The 19,045-nt window shown below is 39.0% G+C and overlaps 1 protein-coding gene across 6 annotated transcripts in view; it reads right to left on the bottom strand.

Moving 5' to 3' along the window:
• The window catches only part of LOC126293263 (cullin-2-like), a 119,337-nt gene extending 109,885 nt beyond the window's left edge, over nucleotides 1-9,452 (bottom strand). The window contains exons 1-2 of one of the 6 annotated variants that reach the window (XM_049986379.1): nucleotides 9,366-9,452; nucleotides 2,084-2,400 (exon numbers count right to left, since the gene is read on the bottom strand). In XM_049986379.1, coding sequence (XP_049842336.1) covers nucleotides 2,084-2,353 — 270 coding nt within the window. In that variant the 5' untranslated portion in view covers nucleotides 2,354-2,400; nucleotides 9,366-9,452. Of the gene's footprint in view, nucleotides 1-2,083; nucleotides 2,401-9,149 lie in introns of all 6 variants that reach the window. The other 5 variants (XM_049986381.1, XM_049986378.1, XM_049986380.1 and 2 more) reach the window with 5 other exon arrangements.
• Between the last annotated feature and the right edge of the window lie 9,593 nt (nucleotides 9,453-19,045).

Raw genomic sequence — 19,045 nt, 5'->3', positions numbered from 1 at the left:
AGTGCATCTTGACCATTGATTTGGGAATGCGAAGAGTGGCAACAAAATTCATGCCGAAGCTTCTTACCGGAGATCAAAGTGATCGTCACATTCAAGCCTGTCTCGAAATGAAGGACGCTTTCAAAGATGATCCACATTTTTTCAACAAAATCATTACAGGTGATGAGTCATGGTGCTATAGGTATGATCCAGAAAGTAAACAACAGTCATCACAATGGAAGTCACCTGGCTCACCTCGACCAAGAAAATACAGACAAGTGAAATTGAACGTGAAAACGATGTTGATCGGGTTTTTTTTTTTTACATCAAAGGGATCGTACACTCTGAATTTGTCCCTGAATACCAGACAGTAATTCTATTTGGAGGTTATGAAACGGCTTCACAGAAGTTTGTCGCGAAAACGTTTGACTTTGTGGGATTCTGGCGTCTGGTTCCTGCATCATGACAACGGTCTTGCACACACGGCTTTCAGCGTTCACCAGTTTTTGGCCTCAACGAAACCGAATACCTTGACCCACGCGCCCTATTCACCGGATTTAGCACCCTTGGACTTCTTCCTATTCCCGAGGATGAAAAGAGACTTGAGAGAGAAGTGTTTTGTCGATGTGGAAGACGTAAAACGCAATGTCATGAAAGTGCTAGCAGGTATCAAAGAGGACGAATTTAAAAGGTGCTTCGAACACTGGAATGAATGTTTGGCAAGTATATTTATGTTAAAGGAGAGTACTTCGAAGGAGATTAAGATTGTATTTGAAAACATTAAAGTATATGCTTTTTAGAAAAAAAATTCAGGTTTTTCTTTTTTTGGGTGCCCTCTCGTATATAAAAAAATCATATCTGTACAAGTTCAGTTAATCTCTGAAATTGTATTATTTCATTCCCATACAACAGGGTCAAAAAATTAACATGTAATTATGGCTGATGTTTTTGTAGAATGGTGCACTACTTTACGATATTTTGCGAATTAATATTTTTTTCAATGCAGTGGTTACTGTAGCATATTTAGTACTTGCTTTCTGCATTTTCTTTCAATCCACCATTTTTGCCCGACTTTTCACCATATCCATACCTCTACTGCTTCTAATTTGTTACTCTCCCATTTTCCACGAGTTCATTTTTCAGAACAATATAAACATTATAAATAAATGACTCCACAAATTTCTTCTTTACTTCCATGTGATGACAGGAGTGCACTGATATTCTAATTTATTTCAGAGAGATCCTGTGATTACGGTAAATCTACCTCCCACCCCCCCTCCGGCACACACACACACACACACACACACACACACACACACACACACACACCTATTCTAATTTATTTCAGAGAGATCCTGTGATTACGGTAAATCTACCTCCCACCCCCCCTCCGGCACACACACACACACACACACACACACACACACACACACACACACACACACACCCTTATGGTTGTTCAAGGCATTAGTCCTTACCTGAATCTGTGAAGATTAAAAATGACGTTTGCAGATCAAATTCAATACATTTCCTTGTTGTTACTGTTGTCTTCAGTCCTGAGACTGGTTTGATGCAGCCCTCCATGCTACTCTGTCCTGTGCAAGCTTCTTCGTCTCCCAGTACCTACCGTATTTCCTTACGAATACATTTTCTCCCTTTTGTGTGATTTCTCTGTTTATACCACATTTACGCTAAAACAATTAAATACATGTGGCTACACTGCTATGTATTTTTAAATTATGACATTGACTATCTGGCCAGTACAACATATCAATAATGGAAACCACTCGATATTTTGACACTATTAGTTTATTCTTCATCGAAGGAATATACCCCATTTCCTGCTTGAAGAAGGAACTAATAGTTCCATTAATTAAAATAGTTTCTTATACTCTTATATGTCAAGTAGTGCTAAGAATATCGTCTCCCCAAGCTAAGTACTGAATAGCAATTCTGTCTCTCAAGTTTTATTATTCAGTGTAAGCTCCCCCTTTCTGTTTCGGGCATTGTCTTGCAAATTCCTACACTCAAAAGGTATCAAAATGTGGAACAACAAGCATGCAACAGGAAACACTCCAATTTCTACAGGAAAAATGAGACAAACCTGGTGGTACTGTTGCAACAGCTCTCTATCAGGAAGTTTCGCCAACTTACGCCTCAGAGCAGAGACGTGTTTCTGCAACAGCTCCTTCAGTTCCCTATAGAGCCGATCGGCGAGTGGTTCGGGCTGAGCAACACACAGACTGTACACGTCGGAGAAGCGGCCATTCCATTCTGCCCGGGCCACGGGCCGGAGCGTCAGCACGGCCTGCACTGTCTTCGAGAGGCCGGCCCACGTCTCATCGAAATTAACTTGCGTCGGTCTGAGGGACATAACTACTGCTTACTGTGCACTTTCAATTCAATCCATGGCAACTGGCACTGTAAATAGAGCAATAATGTTAGGATGTTGGTAGAGAAATTTCAAACAGCACAACTGTCTATACCATTCAAACGTAAGGATGGTTTGCAGCAGTATGCTATTCCTCTTCATTTATTAATTCATTCACACATGTTCCATGAATCACATCATGAAAGAAATGTGAATCAAGTGAAGGTGTAAACTGATAAGCCAAAACAATGTGACCATATCCCAGTGCAAGACTGAATGCTACCTGCTGGCATTGCAGGTATGTGATGTGGTGAGAAAAGTATGAGGTGGGATCAAAATATACGGAGAATAATTTTATTAGAAACATAGAATAAGCTTACACAGCACTTGATTTAATCTCCTTCAAAGTGCTGTCCTTGGCCAACAACACATTTATCCTAATGTTGAATCCATGACGAAGCATTTCTGGAAGGCATCTTTTGGAAGTGCATTCAGCTGTTCTGTCATGACCCTCTCAACGTCAGGAATGGTTATAATTTTTGGGAAGAGCCAGAAGTCGCATGGTGCTATATTTGGTGAGTAAGGTGGGTGTGGACACACAGGAATACTGTTTCTGGCAAAAAATTCACGAATCAAAAGCGAGTTGTGACAGGACTCATCATCATGATGAAGAAAGAAGCCATTGGCCCATTTTTCTGGTCCATCTCTCTTTGCACATTGTTTCACAAATGTTGCAGTAGACCTTTGTAAAATAAACAATTTTCTTTCATCTTAGCTACAATGACCCAGAATGTTATGCCTCAGGACAGTATTGGGTGAAAGCAAGCAATGTATGCTAGCCATACTGTCAACAAATCAACACAATAAGGAGGCGGGGAGGGGGGGCGAGGGAGAGGACACAACAGAGCTTTACAGATAACTTATCCTCATGTTGATGCCACCTCTGTTTTTTATCCATCTCATATCCACGAATAATCTAAGGAAAAGATAGACTGCTACTTACCATAAAGATAATGTGTTAATTTGCAGACAGAAAGATATTTACACATTAGCTTTCGACCACAGCCTTCACCAGAGAAAAAGAAACACACACATTCATTCACACAAGCAAGCACACACAACCGATCAAGTGTGCTTCCTTGTGTGAATGAGTGGGTGTGCATTTTTTTTATAATTTTTTGGTAAATATTTTAAGAGATGGTGGTATAGATGAATTGCAATAAAAATGCTATACGGCATGTGGCCAACTTTTATTGAGTACAGAGATATAGCTAAGTTCAATGCATTTTTACTTTGTCTGTTGGTACACCAATTGCTACAGGTTGCTATGAGTGTGTTTATCAAATGTCAGCAATAAAGTGTTCATGTTCACATTATGAAGTTGTCCTTCAGTTTACACTGAAGTTTTCATTGTGATTTGTGGGCCAAGTCTACTGTACTGTAGTGTGTAAATATGCCGCACATATTTACACATGCCAAGTATGTCGATATGGTAATTGTGTAAGGGTTCAGTAATGGAAATGATACTGTTGCCTGTAGGGAATACGGCATACAGTCTCCTAACTGCGAACTGCCACGTATTCAAGAGTGTTTACTCACATGTTCAATAAACTGTGTGACACTGGTACAGTGCCCAGCAGTCATATTGCATCTGAACATGGAAATGAACAGACCGTGGATGAAGTAGAACATATTATTCAGTCGGTAGACTCTATTACTTCAACAAGCACATGTAGAAATTCGGCACGTATCTGTGTTCCTCATACAAGAGTATGGCAGAAAATTGGTATGCACTGGTTCCATCCGTATCATTTACAGCTCATTCAGCACCTTCGAGCAGGAGATGAAAATGCATTACTGGAATTTGGCATTGGATACTTGAAAACTTCCAGGTAATTCCAGTTTTGTTCTTCACTGATTAAGGTACTTTCACTCATCGCAGTATCAATAACACTTGCAATTAACATCAGTGGTCTGAAGAAAACCTATATGCCATTGCTGAGACACATTTTCAAGAAAACTTCTCTGTAAATGTGTGATGTGGTTTGATACACAATCAGTTGATTGGGCCTGTTATATTACTGCATCATCTTACATAACCCTATTATCTACACTTTCTTGAAAATGAGCTTCTAGCATTAGTGAAAGTGTGTCCTTTGGCTACAAAAATGTGTATGTTCATCCAACTTGACGGGGTTCCTGCACATTTTAGTCATTACGTGACACATCTAAACCTAACGTTCCCCAGAAGATGGATCGATAGATATCGGCATGTTGGTTGCCCACTGAGGTCCCCAAACATTACCCCTCTGAATTTTTGCCTGTGGGGATGATTGAGAGGTGAAGTCTACAAAGAAAACGTAACCACAAGAGCCAATTTCATCATTCAGATTACGGGTAGTGCAGACCTCAAAAGAGCTACATATGATGTTATCAAGAGAAATCAAAATTGCCCCAAAGTTGGTGGGGGAATTTTTGAAAATCAACTGTGAAGTCCTCATTTGCCTTTGCTTTAAGTTTGTTAGAGTTACATACTGACAGCTGTACCTCTGTACTCAATAAACACTGGACACATGTTAATTGGCATTTGTCACTGCAATTTCCCTATACTACAACCTCTGCACAATTCCTACTAAAACACCTTGTATAGGTCAAACGACACACAAAAATGTACAGGGGAGGGGGGAGAGCACTACATACCTGCATCTACATCAATACTCTGCAATCCACTGTGTACATGTCATTGTTCCCCATTCCATTCACATACAGAGCACAGGATGAATGATTGCTTAAATATGTCTGTGTGTGCTGTAAATAACCTAATGTTGTCCTCACGATTCCAATGGGAGCGATATATAGAGAATTGTACTTATCACCAGAGCCATAATTTAATGCTGGTTCTTGAAATTTTGTTAATAGGCTTTCTTGTGATACTTAACATCTATCTTCAAGTGTCTGCCAGTTCGGTTTCTTCAGCGTATCTGTGACACTCTCTCATGTACCAAACAAACCCGTGACCATTCAGGCTGCTCTTATCTGTATTCATTCATCATCCCCTGTTAGTCCTATCTGGTACTGGTCCCACACCCTCAAATAATACTCCAGAAAGGGTTGCACAAGTTATTTTCAAGCAATCTCTTTTGAAGACTGCTTGCATTTCCCCAGTATTCTAACATCAAACCAAAGTCTACAACCTGCTTTATCCACGGCAGCCTATGTTACCATTCCACTTCATATCCCTACAGTTGACCTATTCCAACTGTGACACATTCAGATTACAGTCTTAGGTGATAATACATATTTTTCATTTTGCAAAGTGCAAAATTTTACTTTTCTGAACATTTAAGGCAAATTGCCAATCTTTGCAGTCAGATATTTTCAATATCTGACTGTATATTTATGCAAATTTTTTCCAGGTAAGTATAATTATAGATAACTGGATCATCTGCAAAGAGTCTGAGGGTACTATTAATATTGTCCACCCTGTCGCTGATATACAACATGAACAGCAAGGGTCCCAACATTCCCCGGGGCACACCCAATATTACTTCTACTTTTGTGAATGACTTCTACCCAAGACAACTACATCCTCCCTGCCAAAAAAAGCTCAATCCAGTCTCCAATTTTTGCTTCATATCCCATATGATCATGCTTTTGATACAAGACACTGAGTCCAACACTTCTCAGAAATCATGAAATACTGCATCTACCCGACTGCCTTGACCCAAAGCTTTCAGCGTGTCATGTGAGAAAAGTGCGTTTTGGGTTTCAGACGATTGATATTTTCAGAATCCATGCTGGTTGGCACTGAGGGGGTCATACTGTTCAAGAGACCTCATTACGTTTGTGCTCAGAATATGTTCTAAGACTGTACAACAAATGGATGTCAAAGATATTATAAGGCAGTTTTGTGAAGCACTTCCACTACACTTCTTGTAGATGGGTGGAAGCTGTGCTTTTTCCAAGAACTGAGCATGGTTTTTTGTTTGATCTATTATAGATTACAGTCAGGAGAGGGGCTAACTCAGCTGCAAATTGAGTATAGAATTTGACAAGAATTCCATCAGGCCCTGGAGCTTTGTTCAGTTTTAATGATTTTAGCTGTTTCTCAACACCACTGACACTAATACTTATTTCATTCATCATTTCAGTAGTACAAGGATTGAATTGGGGCCACAATGTTGAAAAACTTCTTTCTACTGTAGCAATAGATGAATGTATGTGTTAGCTATCTATGTGCCAGACAGAAATATATAAAAAATGATTACATAGACGCATGTACTACATAGGATAGTACAACTACTCGTTAACTCGATTCAGTCGAGTCGACTGAGAAAACAAACGAACAAATAGCTTGCGTGCTGACTGGTGCGGTTGACCACCCGAAAGGGGAGGGGTGGGGTGGGGGGGGCGCACCACGCCATGTGACAGTTATCAGCTGCCCATATATATCTGCCAGTGCCTACAACTACAAAAAGAGGAATCAGACTTTTCCCTCGACCTATATAGCTCAAATGCAGCTCCTAATACCTAATGGCAAACCAAAAATAAAAATAAAAATACAACCACAAACTTCACAACCCTAAATAACTCAATAAACACCGCCGAAACCAAAACCCCCAACAACTAAAAAACCCCATATTCACTAGTCCAATTAAACCAAAACACCATAAATATAAGACAGACAAAACTTCAGAATTGTTATAGGATAAAACCAAAACAAAAACTACTTACCAAAAGAAGCCTCCGACAAAAATCACCTAGATTAGCACACACACACACACACGCGCGCACACACACACAGAGAGAGAGAGAGAGAGAGAGAGAGAGAGAGATAACAAACTAATCACACAAACCAAAAATGCCACACACGTAAACAAAAGGGTAAAACCTCAATAACTCACTGAAAACAAAGCAAACACATCCAAATCCACATTACAGCACTAACAACACAAACTAAAATAAACTCATGTTACAACAGTGATAACCAAGACCCACTACCACATGTTAAACTCCATCAACATCCACAACCAGAGGGTGCCATGAAAGACAGAAAAACGACATCTACAAACACGAACCAACTCAAAAAACACTGCACCATAATTACATCACACACTGCAACGCCAATGTTAGACAGGTGGAATCTGACACTTCCAGTGCAACATATACCTAACAAGTTGTTCAAAACATGAAACACCCAGATTGCACAAGCATATTAATATTTTAGGTATATGTCAATATTATTTTTGGTAAGGGTGTCTGTAATGTAACTCTTTAATTATTGCATACTAAAACGTCAGCATGATCTCTTGGTCACTACAAAAATGGTGCAGTTAAGGTAACACTAATAATACTTATACTAAATCATATCAATGTAAAAATTTAAGCAATTATCCCAATCTCTTCATCCAGCACACGCTTAAATTTTAGAACAGCAAACAAACTTTATTGTGTCCTGAACACAACAGTATCTCACACAACTAAGATAACTGAACAGCTCTATGAATGGCACACAGTGAAGAGCTTATTCAAAACAAAACAAACTTATATTACATAACTTTGCACAAATAAAACTGGCTACAGTATGATATTACCTACCTACACCCATAAATTTAGGTTGTGTCGAAAGACTGACCAGCAGAATAGCCCACAGTCTAGGCAGTATTGGTAAGTGACAAACTGATTACAAGTTGCCAAAGTTAATAAATGAGAATGTGAAATAAAGATGATTGTATGAAGAGACTGGTCTGCTCCCCAATGACCCCTCCACCACCAGCATTGAGGTACAGGAAATACACTAAATAATTACGTCTAAAATTTCTTGAAGTCCACTTCGATAAAAGAAAATCAATCACATCAGCACACTGGTAAGCTAATTCGCTACCAACAAGCTTAGTTTGGAGTTTTATGTACCAAGAGGTGTGTCTCGGCCAAAAACGTGGAAGTTGAATAAAACAACAAAAACACACGTAGGCGTCCATCATTTAACAAGTGGGGTAGAAATTTTCATAATGGTGATCCTTACCATATACTAATCAATATGATAATCTGAATTTTTTTTGATATGCCCTTCAATAACCTCAAAGACCATTCTCCATATGCCGACCTCGTCCAACAAAACCATATATTTATGTTTAATGATAAGTCGCCCCCAATACTACATAAAAGTGAGGGAACAGCTAAAGCTATTCATATATGCAATGTCACACAAAAAACTACACACAATTAATGGATGCTAAAAATGACGATCGCACAAAAATCGTGTGGGTTCAGCATAAAGATCAGAACTGAGGAAATATATATTTTAATCTAATTTGGCTCAAGCGGCGTCGGCACCGCTTTGGTGTTTTCGTGGGGACAGGATGGCTCAGCACTTCACTTACAAACATTGTCATTTCCGTAAATACTTTTCCTCTTAACACTAAAGAAAAAAATCGACATACGCTTAACAAGTTGCTCAAAATATGAATTTTCAAGCTTGCACAAGCATTTTAATATTTTGGGCGTATGTCAACATTATTTTTGGCAAAAGTGTCTTTAACATAATTTTTGAAGTATTGCAAACAAACTTCAATACGAGCTCTTGAGTAATGAAAAGTCTAATACGTTTAAAGTAACGCTAATAATACTTAAATTATAACAATGTACAAATTTAAACAATCATCCCAATCTCTTCATCCAGTGAAGGCTAAAATTTTAGAACAGCAGACAAAGTTTATCGTGTCCTAATTACCGAGATATGATATCACAAAGAAAAAGTTGTGAATAATCAAAAAATCGTTTCATGTTAAACACTCACTCCATGTTTATTACGGTAAATACAATACCTAATTATTCATACAGCTGTAGATTTTAGAGAACACTTGTTTTCTATTTTATTTTTCGCTTTGATTAGTCTTCAGTGTTAATTGGTTGCTATCGATTACTGTCAAATTAAAGTTCATTCAGCAATCCGTAACAATAGTATGTCAACAATTAAAATTAGAAAACTATGATTATTAAGTATCACCATTACCAGCAAATTAAAAACTGAACGATTGCCAACCTTGGAATTTTACGTCAATGAGTAAACGCATACCAAATGTTTTAAGGTTTAGGAAGCTAGACCATAAAAAAGTAATATAATTAGATTAATTTTGAAATGAAAATACTGTTAACTGCAAACACATTGGTTGTACACTACGAATTTCCGTTTATAAAATGCTAACGAAGTCCCGAATTTCAATAGTGGTATTGGTACTGCTACGGCCGATAGTCAATTGACCCGGCCATGATAATGCGCGAATGGGTGAGTGACAACTGACAAGTGAACTGAAAACAACTGAATGAACGCAGAAAAGTACGTGGAAGCTTGATACACACGGAGAGATTTGTTACACTAACTGTAATTGAAGCAATTAGTATTTCACACCTCACTGCAGAAGCTGCATATTCAGTTGTAATATTAAAATGCAAAAATAACACAGGTTAGGCGGTAAAAATTGCGCCGTTGGGGGCTATTTAGAGTTTCAGAAGTAGTTACAATAGACCACTTACGACGATATTTTTCAGGAATTTATCTTCTGCCCGTACTCAAGTTCGCGTTAAGTCCGAGGTAGGTCGCAAGTTGCAATAATGTTGGCGTAGCTACTAATTTCGACCAGTAAATGCATCAGTAAAACGGTATTTACGATGCAGCGAAACACTGGGAGGTAACAATTACTACAGCACGGACATGCAACACACATCAAAAGAGAAAACCTTGTAAAAATCTTGCAGTCCCTTAAATAAGAATTAAAAAGACGTTTCGTAAGAATAAAACAGTTGACAAAGTATATAGGACCAATTGTTAATGGAATAGGCTCACGCTTGAGAAGAGTGGGAGCAAATCTTTTTCAAGGCAGGCGTATTCCATCATTTGTGTTCCACCCTACTCCTAAACATGGTAACTTGAGAGCTAACACACTTAATTAGAGCACCCAGAACTACTCATCGGCTGTAAAGCTGAATGATGTGTCAACACTTTCATCAGCAACAACACCGATGGGTTCATTTTGCGGAAGCATGGCACCATTGATATTTCTCCAAGACATGATTCAGTTGTGCAGGCTGCGTTCAAAGATGGTGATTTTAAGTGTGACGTTTGCCAAGGGGAGTTGGGCAGGCTCCACCATAGTAAGGCTTCGTTTGCAGGTCTGCCCAAGTCTACAATACGCACAACAATAAATGTGTGTATTTAGGAGTGAAAGCTGTCATACTGATAATTCAAAGTTGGCCATCAGGAGATTGCTCTTGCAGATTGCATTAAGTCTATGGCAAAGTACCAGTTTACATGAAGAGAGGAGAAACAGTTGTGGAGGTGTCAGCCTTGAGGATGGTGTTGATTTCGTTAGGCTGCTTGATATTTGACATTGTATCCATAAGGTAAACTGTGCTGAAAGTGCAACACAAATTGTGTATTATCTCATGAAGATCAATATTGGTATGTGCTGAATAGCTACAAGAGAAGTACAGAGGCATCCAGAGGTGGAGCATACAAAGATGAGTTGGCACCAGTTAGTGTTCCACAGAAGAATGAGAAGGCAAACAGTTATTTCTGAAAATGAAGAATGAAAAAGGATGGATTTCACTAAGCTCTCAAAACTTAAACCAGTATTTCATAGACAGTATAGCACATGAACTACTGGAAATGAACCTACACTGGCTTATGGAGCAGCAGCACGTTTCCTAATGACAGAATCTGCTCTGAAAAAAAAAAAAAAAAAAAAAAAAAAAAAATATAGCAAGAGTAAGTTACATGCTTGTAAGGATGCTGCAACAAAACCTACAGATTTTCCATTTGCACTTGCTTTTGCTGTTCCTCAGTTGCTGGAGACTGGTAGTGTTAAAATATATGATATTGTCTTTTGGGAAATAAAGAGTCCTTCAGTGTTGTTCTAGCTAACAAAGATACTAGGCCTTGACCCCACATCACCTTATATCTGGTCAAAAAGGAATGACACAGATGTAATGCAAATGGTGGAGCTTCCTCTGTTTTAATATGAGGAAGAATGAATATTGGGAAAGAAATAAACCGAAGACTAATTGAGAGGAATCTATTCAGTTATTTTCACACACAAGAACAACAGAGAAGTTCCAGAATTTTTAATCTTTTTCTGCGATTTTAATCACATCATTATTCCAAGTGTTGCTATCCAAAATGTTTGAAGTATTATATTTGCTACTTATACATGGTAGATCCAGGATACAATTATAAACTATATTTTCAGTTGCCTACCTTTAGTTTTACATTCTTCTTTATGACAAAAAGATTTATAATGCTTTCAAATTGCACCAGATTCCTTTTCTTGCAAACAACATTTGAAGCTTGTGTAAAAGAGTAATCAAGCTAAATTATAGGCATTGTTGGGAGAGTCAAACCGGTAACCCTGAATTTTCTTAATGATTTATTTATATTGCATGTCCAGATTATTTGTGTTTTACCCAATAAATTGCTGTATCTTACCCAGCCCTAGTAGATTTTTTATATATACAATAACAAAGCTATATGTGTACTAAATTTGACTGATATGTCCCCAAGTTATGCTTTATGTCTCTCACTTTCCAGCCACTACTCTGATCGTAGAGATTATTCACGGTGTACAAGTCCCCAGAAGGAACTATTTTGAACTTCATGATGTAATTGAGTAATTGAAGAGGGCTTTTACAAGACATAGTAGAAATAACTGGGAAGCCATTGTATGTGGTAATTTGAAGATTGACATTTGATAATATTGTTCAAGGACACTTTAAGTTACTGCTAGGCTTTTATTCATTCCCCACAGTAACATTCCTAACAAGAATCCATACTTTTGTTTCGGAATGTTATGCAGTAGGTGCTAATCCCAAAATAAATGGTTCATCTGACCATGGAGGTCAAATGGCAGCAATAAAGCATCCTCATCAGTCTGATTTACCTAAGAAAAGCGAAGTACAGTTTAACAGAGTAGTAATTATAGGTGCAGTTGCACTATTCAGAAGCACTTTATTGAATGAACCATAATAAAAAGTTTACAAAGGGCACAAAGTAAATGAGAAATTGAATCATCACCTACTGTGTGTCCTTGTAAACTTTCTTAAAATATTCTTACAACACCATGATTCCAGTTTTCTCATCAACAGGTCAGGGACAGTTACAATGGGAGCCAAAAGAAAGAGTGTCAAATATGTGCACTAAAAGCAGTGCTGCACAAATTTTCACCATGTCACCAGAAAGACCAAAATATGCACTATGTAGGCTACTAAAAATGGAAAATTCCAGGATCAAAGCAAAAACAGTTTCAATCATTGTAAGGCAGGAGATGCATAAAATCTGTTAGGGAAACATCATGCAACTTTCTGATAACAATAGAAGCAAAACACAGTGTTAAATCTGAATCATGGACCATTAAATTCAGTTAATTATTCCTGACTAGTTAGAACACAGTGACTAAAAATGGACCATTGAAAGCACAACCATTAGATTAGCTTATGTTGGCATTGTATACTCCACCACCAAGCATCTACTTTGCTAAATCATTTGTTAAAGAGATCACAGAAATTATTCCCTGTGTAATAACGTGATGAATCAAGCAATATTTCCTAAAACATTGAAATATGCAACAGTAGTGCCTATTTATAAAATGTGATAAACAACTAATTTATAAATACAGATCCTTCTCCATCCCTACGGTGGTCTCAGTAACCCTTTAACAACTGCTCAGCTTGGCTTCTGTAAAAATTCTCTGCAGCAGAAGCAGTATTTTAGTCTTATGACATTTTCTGTAACACTGCCAAGGCCTTTGATTTGTAGACCATTACATTGCAAAAGGGAAGCAAAAATGGTATGGTGGGATTCCCTACTCATGGACAGAATCTTGTCCATGTAATCTACTGGGTGATCAAAAAGTCAGTATAAATTTGAAAGCTCGGAATAACAGGGGGTTTCATTAGAATTAAAAAAAAATGTCCGACAGATGCTCAGAATAGCAATAATTAGCATAACAAAGTAAGACAAAGCAAAGATGTGGTCTTTACAAGAAATGCTCAATGTGTCCACCATCATTCCTCAACAATAGCTGTAGTCGAGGAATAATGTTGTGAACAGCACTGTAAAGCATGTCCGGAGTTATGCTGAGGCATTTGCATCAGATGTTGTCTCTCAGCATCCCTAGAGATGTCGATCACGATAGACTTGCGACTTCACGTAACCCCAAAGCCAATAAGCGCACGGACTGAGGTCTGGGGACATGGGAGACCAAACATGACGAAAGTGGCGGCTGAGCACACGATCACCACCAAACGACGCGCGCAAGAGATCTTTCACGCACTATCTGTCGGACATTTTGTGAACTACTCTTCTTTTTTTTTTTTTTTTTTTTTTTTTTTTTTTTTTTTTTTTTTTTTTTTTTGGTATAAAACCTCATGTCATTCTAAGCATGTGTGTCAATTTTTATATCTCTATCTACATTATTCAGTGGTTTATTAAGTTTTCAAATTTATACTGACTTTTTGATCATCCTGTACATTCACATTGATACTCTGCAAACCACCATGAAATGCATTGCATAGGGTATGTCCCATTGTACCAGCTATTAGGGTTCTGCCATTTCATTCAGATATGTAATGTGGGAAAAATGTTTGTTTTAATGCCTCTGCGTGTGCTGTGATTGTTCTAATCTTGTCCTCTTAGTCTCTATGTGAGATATATGTAAGGGGTTGTACTAAATTAATAGAATTATCATTTAAAAATGGTTCTTGAAATTTTGTCAATAGATTTTCTCGGGATAATGTACGTCCTCTTCAAGAGTTTGCCAATTCTGTTTTTTCAGAATCTCTGTAACACTTTCCCGTGGGTTAAACAAATCTGTGAGCATTCATGCTGACCTCCTTTGGACGCGTTCCTCATCATCTGTTAGTCCTATTTGGTACAGGTCACACACTTTAACAATATTTGCATGACTGATTTGCAAGCGATGTCCTGTGTAGACTGTTACACTTCCTCAGTATTCTACCAATAAACTGAAGCCTACCACCTACTTTACCCACAACTGGGCCTATTTGATCATTCCATTTCATATATCTGTACAAAGTGTGACAAGGTATTTGTATGTGTTGCCCAGTTATAGCTGTGACTCATTGATATTATAGTCATAGGACACTACACTTTTTTTGTGAAGTGCACAGTTCCACATTTCAGAATATTTAAAGCTGACTGAATACTTTTGCAACTCCTTTGAGACAGTACTTCATTATAAGTAACTGTGTCATCTGCAGACAGTCTGGAGTTACTGTTAATGTTGTCTGCAGCAATAGTAACTAGACGCACACATTAAAAAGCAATATCATAGGAATAAAACTTAAATTCATAGTGGAGAATGATTAAATATGGTGTTCTCCATGGTTTCAGTGTTAAGTGCACTCCTGTTCTAAGCACATGCAAACAATTTATCTATGTTACTGTACAATTCTTCAAAAACAGTATCCATTGGAAAATTATCATAGAGAAACAATAAAATTGCAAGACAGAATTGCTGGCCAGTACAAATTTCAGGAGAAGAGTCAGTACTGCTAATAGACTGATTAAAAGTGCATACGCCATCAGAGTTTTCATAACTAATTGTTCGTTCCTCAGGGAAGAGAGGGGGGGCAAGATTGGGGAAGGTAGTAAAGGAAGAGCAGATAATTCAGACCCCTGGGTAAGAAGTCCTCATAGCAGGTGACTGTCTCATCCCGGGGTCTGAACAACCTGTGGTTGTCAGCACACGTTGGGTAGGAAATTGGTAATCTCCAGATATTCTGAATTGAAGTGATAGACTCATATTAACCACGTGTATAATACAATATTCAGTGGGAAGTATTTGGACACACATTAGTGATCATAATTATGGGTGGGTGTCCTCTCTTCATCCGTATGACAACTTTAACACTGCTGGGGATACTGACAATGAGGCATCAATGTCTGTGGAGCAGTGGCAGCCTATTAGTCCTCAAGGGCCAAAATTAGAGAAGGTACTGATGCAACATGCTGGCGTATGGAGCATAGTCAATGTTCTTACATCCCGAATGTGTTCCACTGGGTCCAGGTCAGAACTCTGAGAAGGCCAGTCCATTTCAGAAATGTTATTGTCCACAAATCACTGCCTTATAGATGTTTTATAACAGGGTTAATTGTCAAGTTGATACAGTCATTGTCTCTGAACTGTTCTTGTACTGTACGCATTACAGAATGCATCCATATTTTGTATTATCTTAAACACTATACAGGGACCGCCTCCTAACCGTGAAAAACACACTCATACTGTGACACCACTTTGTATTTCATAGTGGGCACTTTGGGTGAAGACCGGTAACATTCTCCAATCATTTGTCAAGTTCTTCCATCAGATTTCCACAGGCTATAACATGTTTTTCCACACCAAACCAATTGTTTCGAGTCATTTATTTTCCAGTGGCATCAGTCTTTACGTCACCTCTGGCATGATGTAGTATCAACTACAGAAATGTGTGCTCATGAGGAGTGCTCAACTATTGTACACAATTTGTTATTGATCCTACACACAGTCATTTTGCTAGCTAGACTGCTGATAGCAAGACTGAACTCTTAAGTGATTCCTTCCACTGATTTCTTGTATTTTGTTTATTTATTTATGTATTTTTTATTTTTTACAGTCACCCTCCACAATGCCTGACAGTCCCTGTCCATCAGTACTTGAGGTCTGTCTGGCTGTCGCTTTGGGCCACTTCAGTTTAATGTCACCAACAGTCAACTTGGGCAGCTATGGAAGGAAATGATAATTACATGGACACCCTAGCTGCAACCACGCATTGATATACTTCAATGGGGCATGTTGAAAATGTGTGCCCCAACCAGGACTCGAACCAGGGATCTCCTGCTTACATGGCAGACGCTCTATCCATCTGAGCCAGCGAGGGCACAGAGAATAGTGCGCCTGCAGGGACTTATCCCTTGCACGCTCCCCGTGACACCCACATTCCCAACATGTCCACACCAGTACATTCGTAGCGCGCCTAATAGATGTTTGCCCATCAGACTCGGGGAGCATGCTAGGGATAAGTCCCTGCAGGCATACTATTTTCTGTGCCCTCGGTGGCTCAGATGAATAGAGTGTCTGCCAAGTAAGCAGGAGTTCCCGGGTTCGAGTCCCAGTCGGGGCACACATTTTCAACATGTCCCCAATGAAGTATATCAATGCATGGTTACAGCTAGGGTGTCCATTTAATTATCATTTCATTCTAACAAAGCTGCATGGTCATCAATGGTAACTGTTCTTTCGGGAACAGATACTACCGTCATATATAGTTAAAATATGGCTTTTCGGCCATTGACCTTCTTGTACGAACACACACGCTATGCCCGAACACGTACGGGACGTGGTAGATTAATCTGCCACAAGTAATGAGTCTGATGGGCAAACATATATTAGGCGCACTACGAATGTAGTGGTGTGGACATGTTGGGAACGTGCGTCTCAAGATTGGTTTGAACCCCCAGTGCTTTACTAGACACGATCCTACTGTTAGAAATACACTGTTACTGTGCTGGCGTAAAGTGACGCCAGCACACCGGGTGGCATAAAGATTATGGGAAGATTGACAGATGCCGACGACAGACTCGCCGGAATCGTGCCACCAATGCCCTCTCGGCTACCAGTATTTAGGTTGCCACCACAGGCCAGAGCGGCCAGTTAGTTTGAGTCTGTACACCATGAGAGTTCCGTCATGTCATCGAGATGGAGCTGCAGTCACAGCCTCTAGCTTACAATCGGGCAACACATAGCTGACATAAGAGTTTGTAGCAGACTTTGTACTTCAACAGCAGTGAGGCTAAAGTGGACTATATAGGAGAGCTGGTACCACAGCAAATGGTAGCTTAAGTTAAGTAGCTCTTTGTTCATGAATAAAGAACCCAGTTAATTATTGCCTGCATCTCATGTTATAGAGCGAGGATACCGGTGGCCAACCAACATCCTCTCCTTGCTTCTCGCGGTGCAGCTCTACAGAGACAATGAAACGATATAAAAGCAAAGCAGCTAACAAGGATTCAACAGTTACCTTCTTCTGACCTTTCAATCAACTTATCAAGCCAATAATTGAGGGACCTATTGTTTCACACAGGCTCCAAACCATGGTGCAACTTGACACACAAAATTCATAGTATTGATCAGGAATGGAACTTGAAATCTTTGGATGGCGGCTCTGCCAATACGTTAGCCTTTTATACCTTGTGTACGCAATATTACCGCCATCTATGTATGTGCATATTGCCATCTCATGACGTTTGTTGCGTCAGTGTGTATCTATTTCACTCCAAATTTCAAAAAATCGCTCAAGGACTGCACCTCGAATCAGTCAGAATACTTCACACCGTCTTAAGTGCTTTCAGTGTGCTCCAAAAAAGGCTTTGACCTAGCTACGCTTTCAGTCGTGGTAAGGGATTTCTATCTGTGAGGAAAATGCTTTGGTCATTTGCAGTTAGTGAGGAGAAGTCCCACTTGGCCTATCCTCGAACGATGGTCCTGTCACTTGTTTACAGCTGGTTGGAAGCCTGTGGGTCCTGCCTGGGGTTCAAGTAGTTCCTGTTAGATGTGACTTATTTCAGCTGGATATCTGTCATTTTTTGGTGAATGACTGAGTGTTCTGGGCCATGTTGATGGTCAGTGGACATTGTAGAACCAACCACTGAAAATTCATGGTCTTGGAAAATGTTTCTTTTCAATGGATACAGCCCTGTCACTCTAAAGCCATTTTCTATTGTAGCTACTGTCGCCAACTTTTTGTAAGCTTCAGCTTCACAACATGGAAATGTGTAACACAGTTTTTCAGCCAGTTTACTATTTCCTGTGCAAAGTAAGTTTTTGAGAGCTATGGTAGTTCTCTGTCAAGAGATTGCATCTTTTGAGAGCAGTGAAGCAGTAAACCATATGTACACTGTTGTTCTTGGCTGACTCAAATAAGGGTAAGTATTTAATGTGTTAATCTAAGACCATGATCACAGAGTCTTCTATGGTAGGTTCCACAATTTCTAAAAATTGATCTACTATCCCTTTAATGAAGTTTTCAGATTCTATCTATCCTGATTTATGGTAGATAGCTATGCTTCCGTTTGGCGCGCCATCTACAAGGTGTAACTTGAATTTTTGTTTTTCTTAATCAGTCTTTATTCTACATCCCCTTGAATGGAATCCCTCTCAGATATGATACACTTGTGCCAGCACTTTTTCCCCTCTTGGAAGCTTTTCTATAACTCTCTTTTCATTATGGTGTACAGCTCCTTCACTGAACCTGTTTTTATCTCCTCAGTGATGGCAAAACAACGTCCTTTCATGGTTCTCTTCAGCGTGGGGGATAGAAAGAAATCACAGGGAGGCCATGTCTGCTGAATGTAGTAGCCGAGATGACATAAGGATTTTGTTTTTGCCAAACAATTATGAACAAGCATTGAGATATGAGCAGAAGCAGGAATCCTGATGCAGTTTCTGGAAGCAGTTTTGCCATAATTGTGGTCATTTTCTTCAGACTGCTTCAGGCAAACTTCTATTTAGTATTCCTTATTGGCCATAAGACACGAAATCATGATGCAGTAAACCATTGTAATCTAAGAAAACAGTGAGAACAACCTGCACACATGACTGAACTGGTCAGTTTTTTTTTTTTTTATCTCAGCTCTTCAGGCAG

The sequence above is a fragment of the Schistocerca gregaria genome, chromosome 10 (assembly GCF_023897955.1).
Source record: "Schistocerca gregaria isolate iqSchGreg1 chromosome 10, iqSchGreg1.2, whole genome shotgun sequence".
NCBI classification, from domain to species: Eukaryota; Metazoa; Arthropoda; class Insecta; order Orthoptera; family Acrididae; genus Schistocerca; species Schistocerca gregaria.
This window is presented reverse-complemented; position numbering and strand designations above follow the sequence as displayed.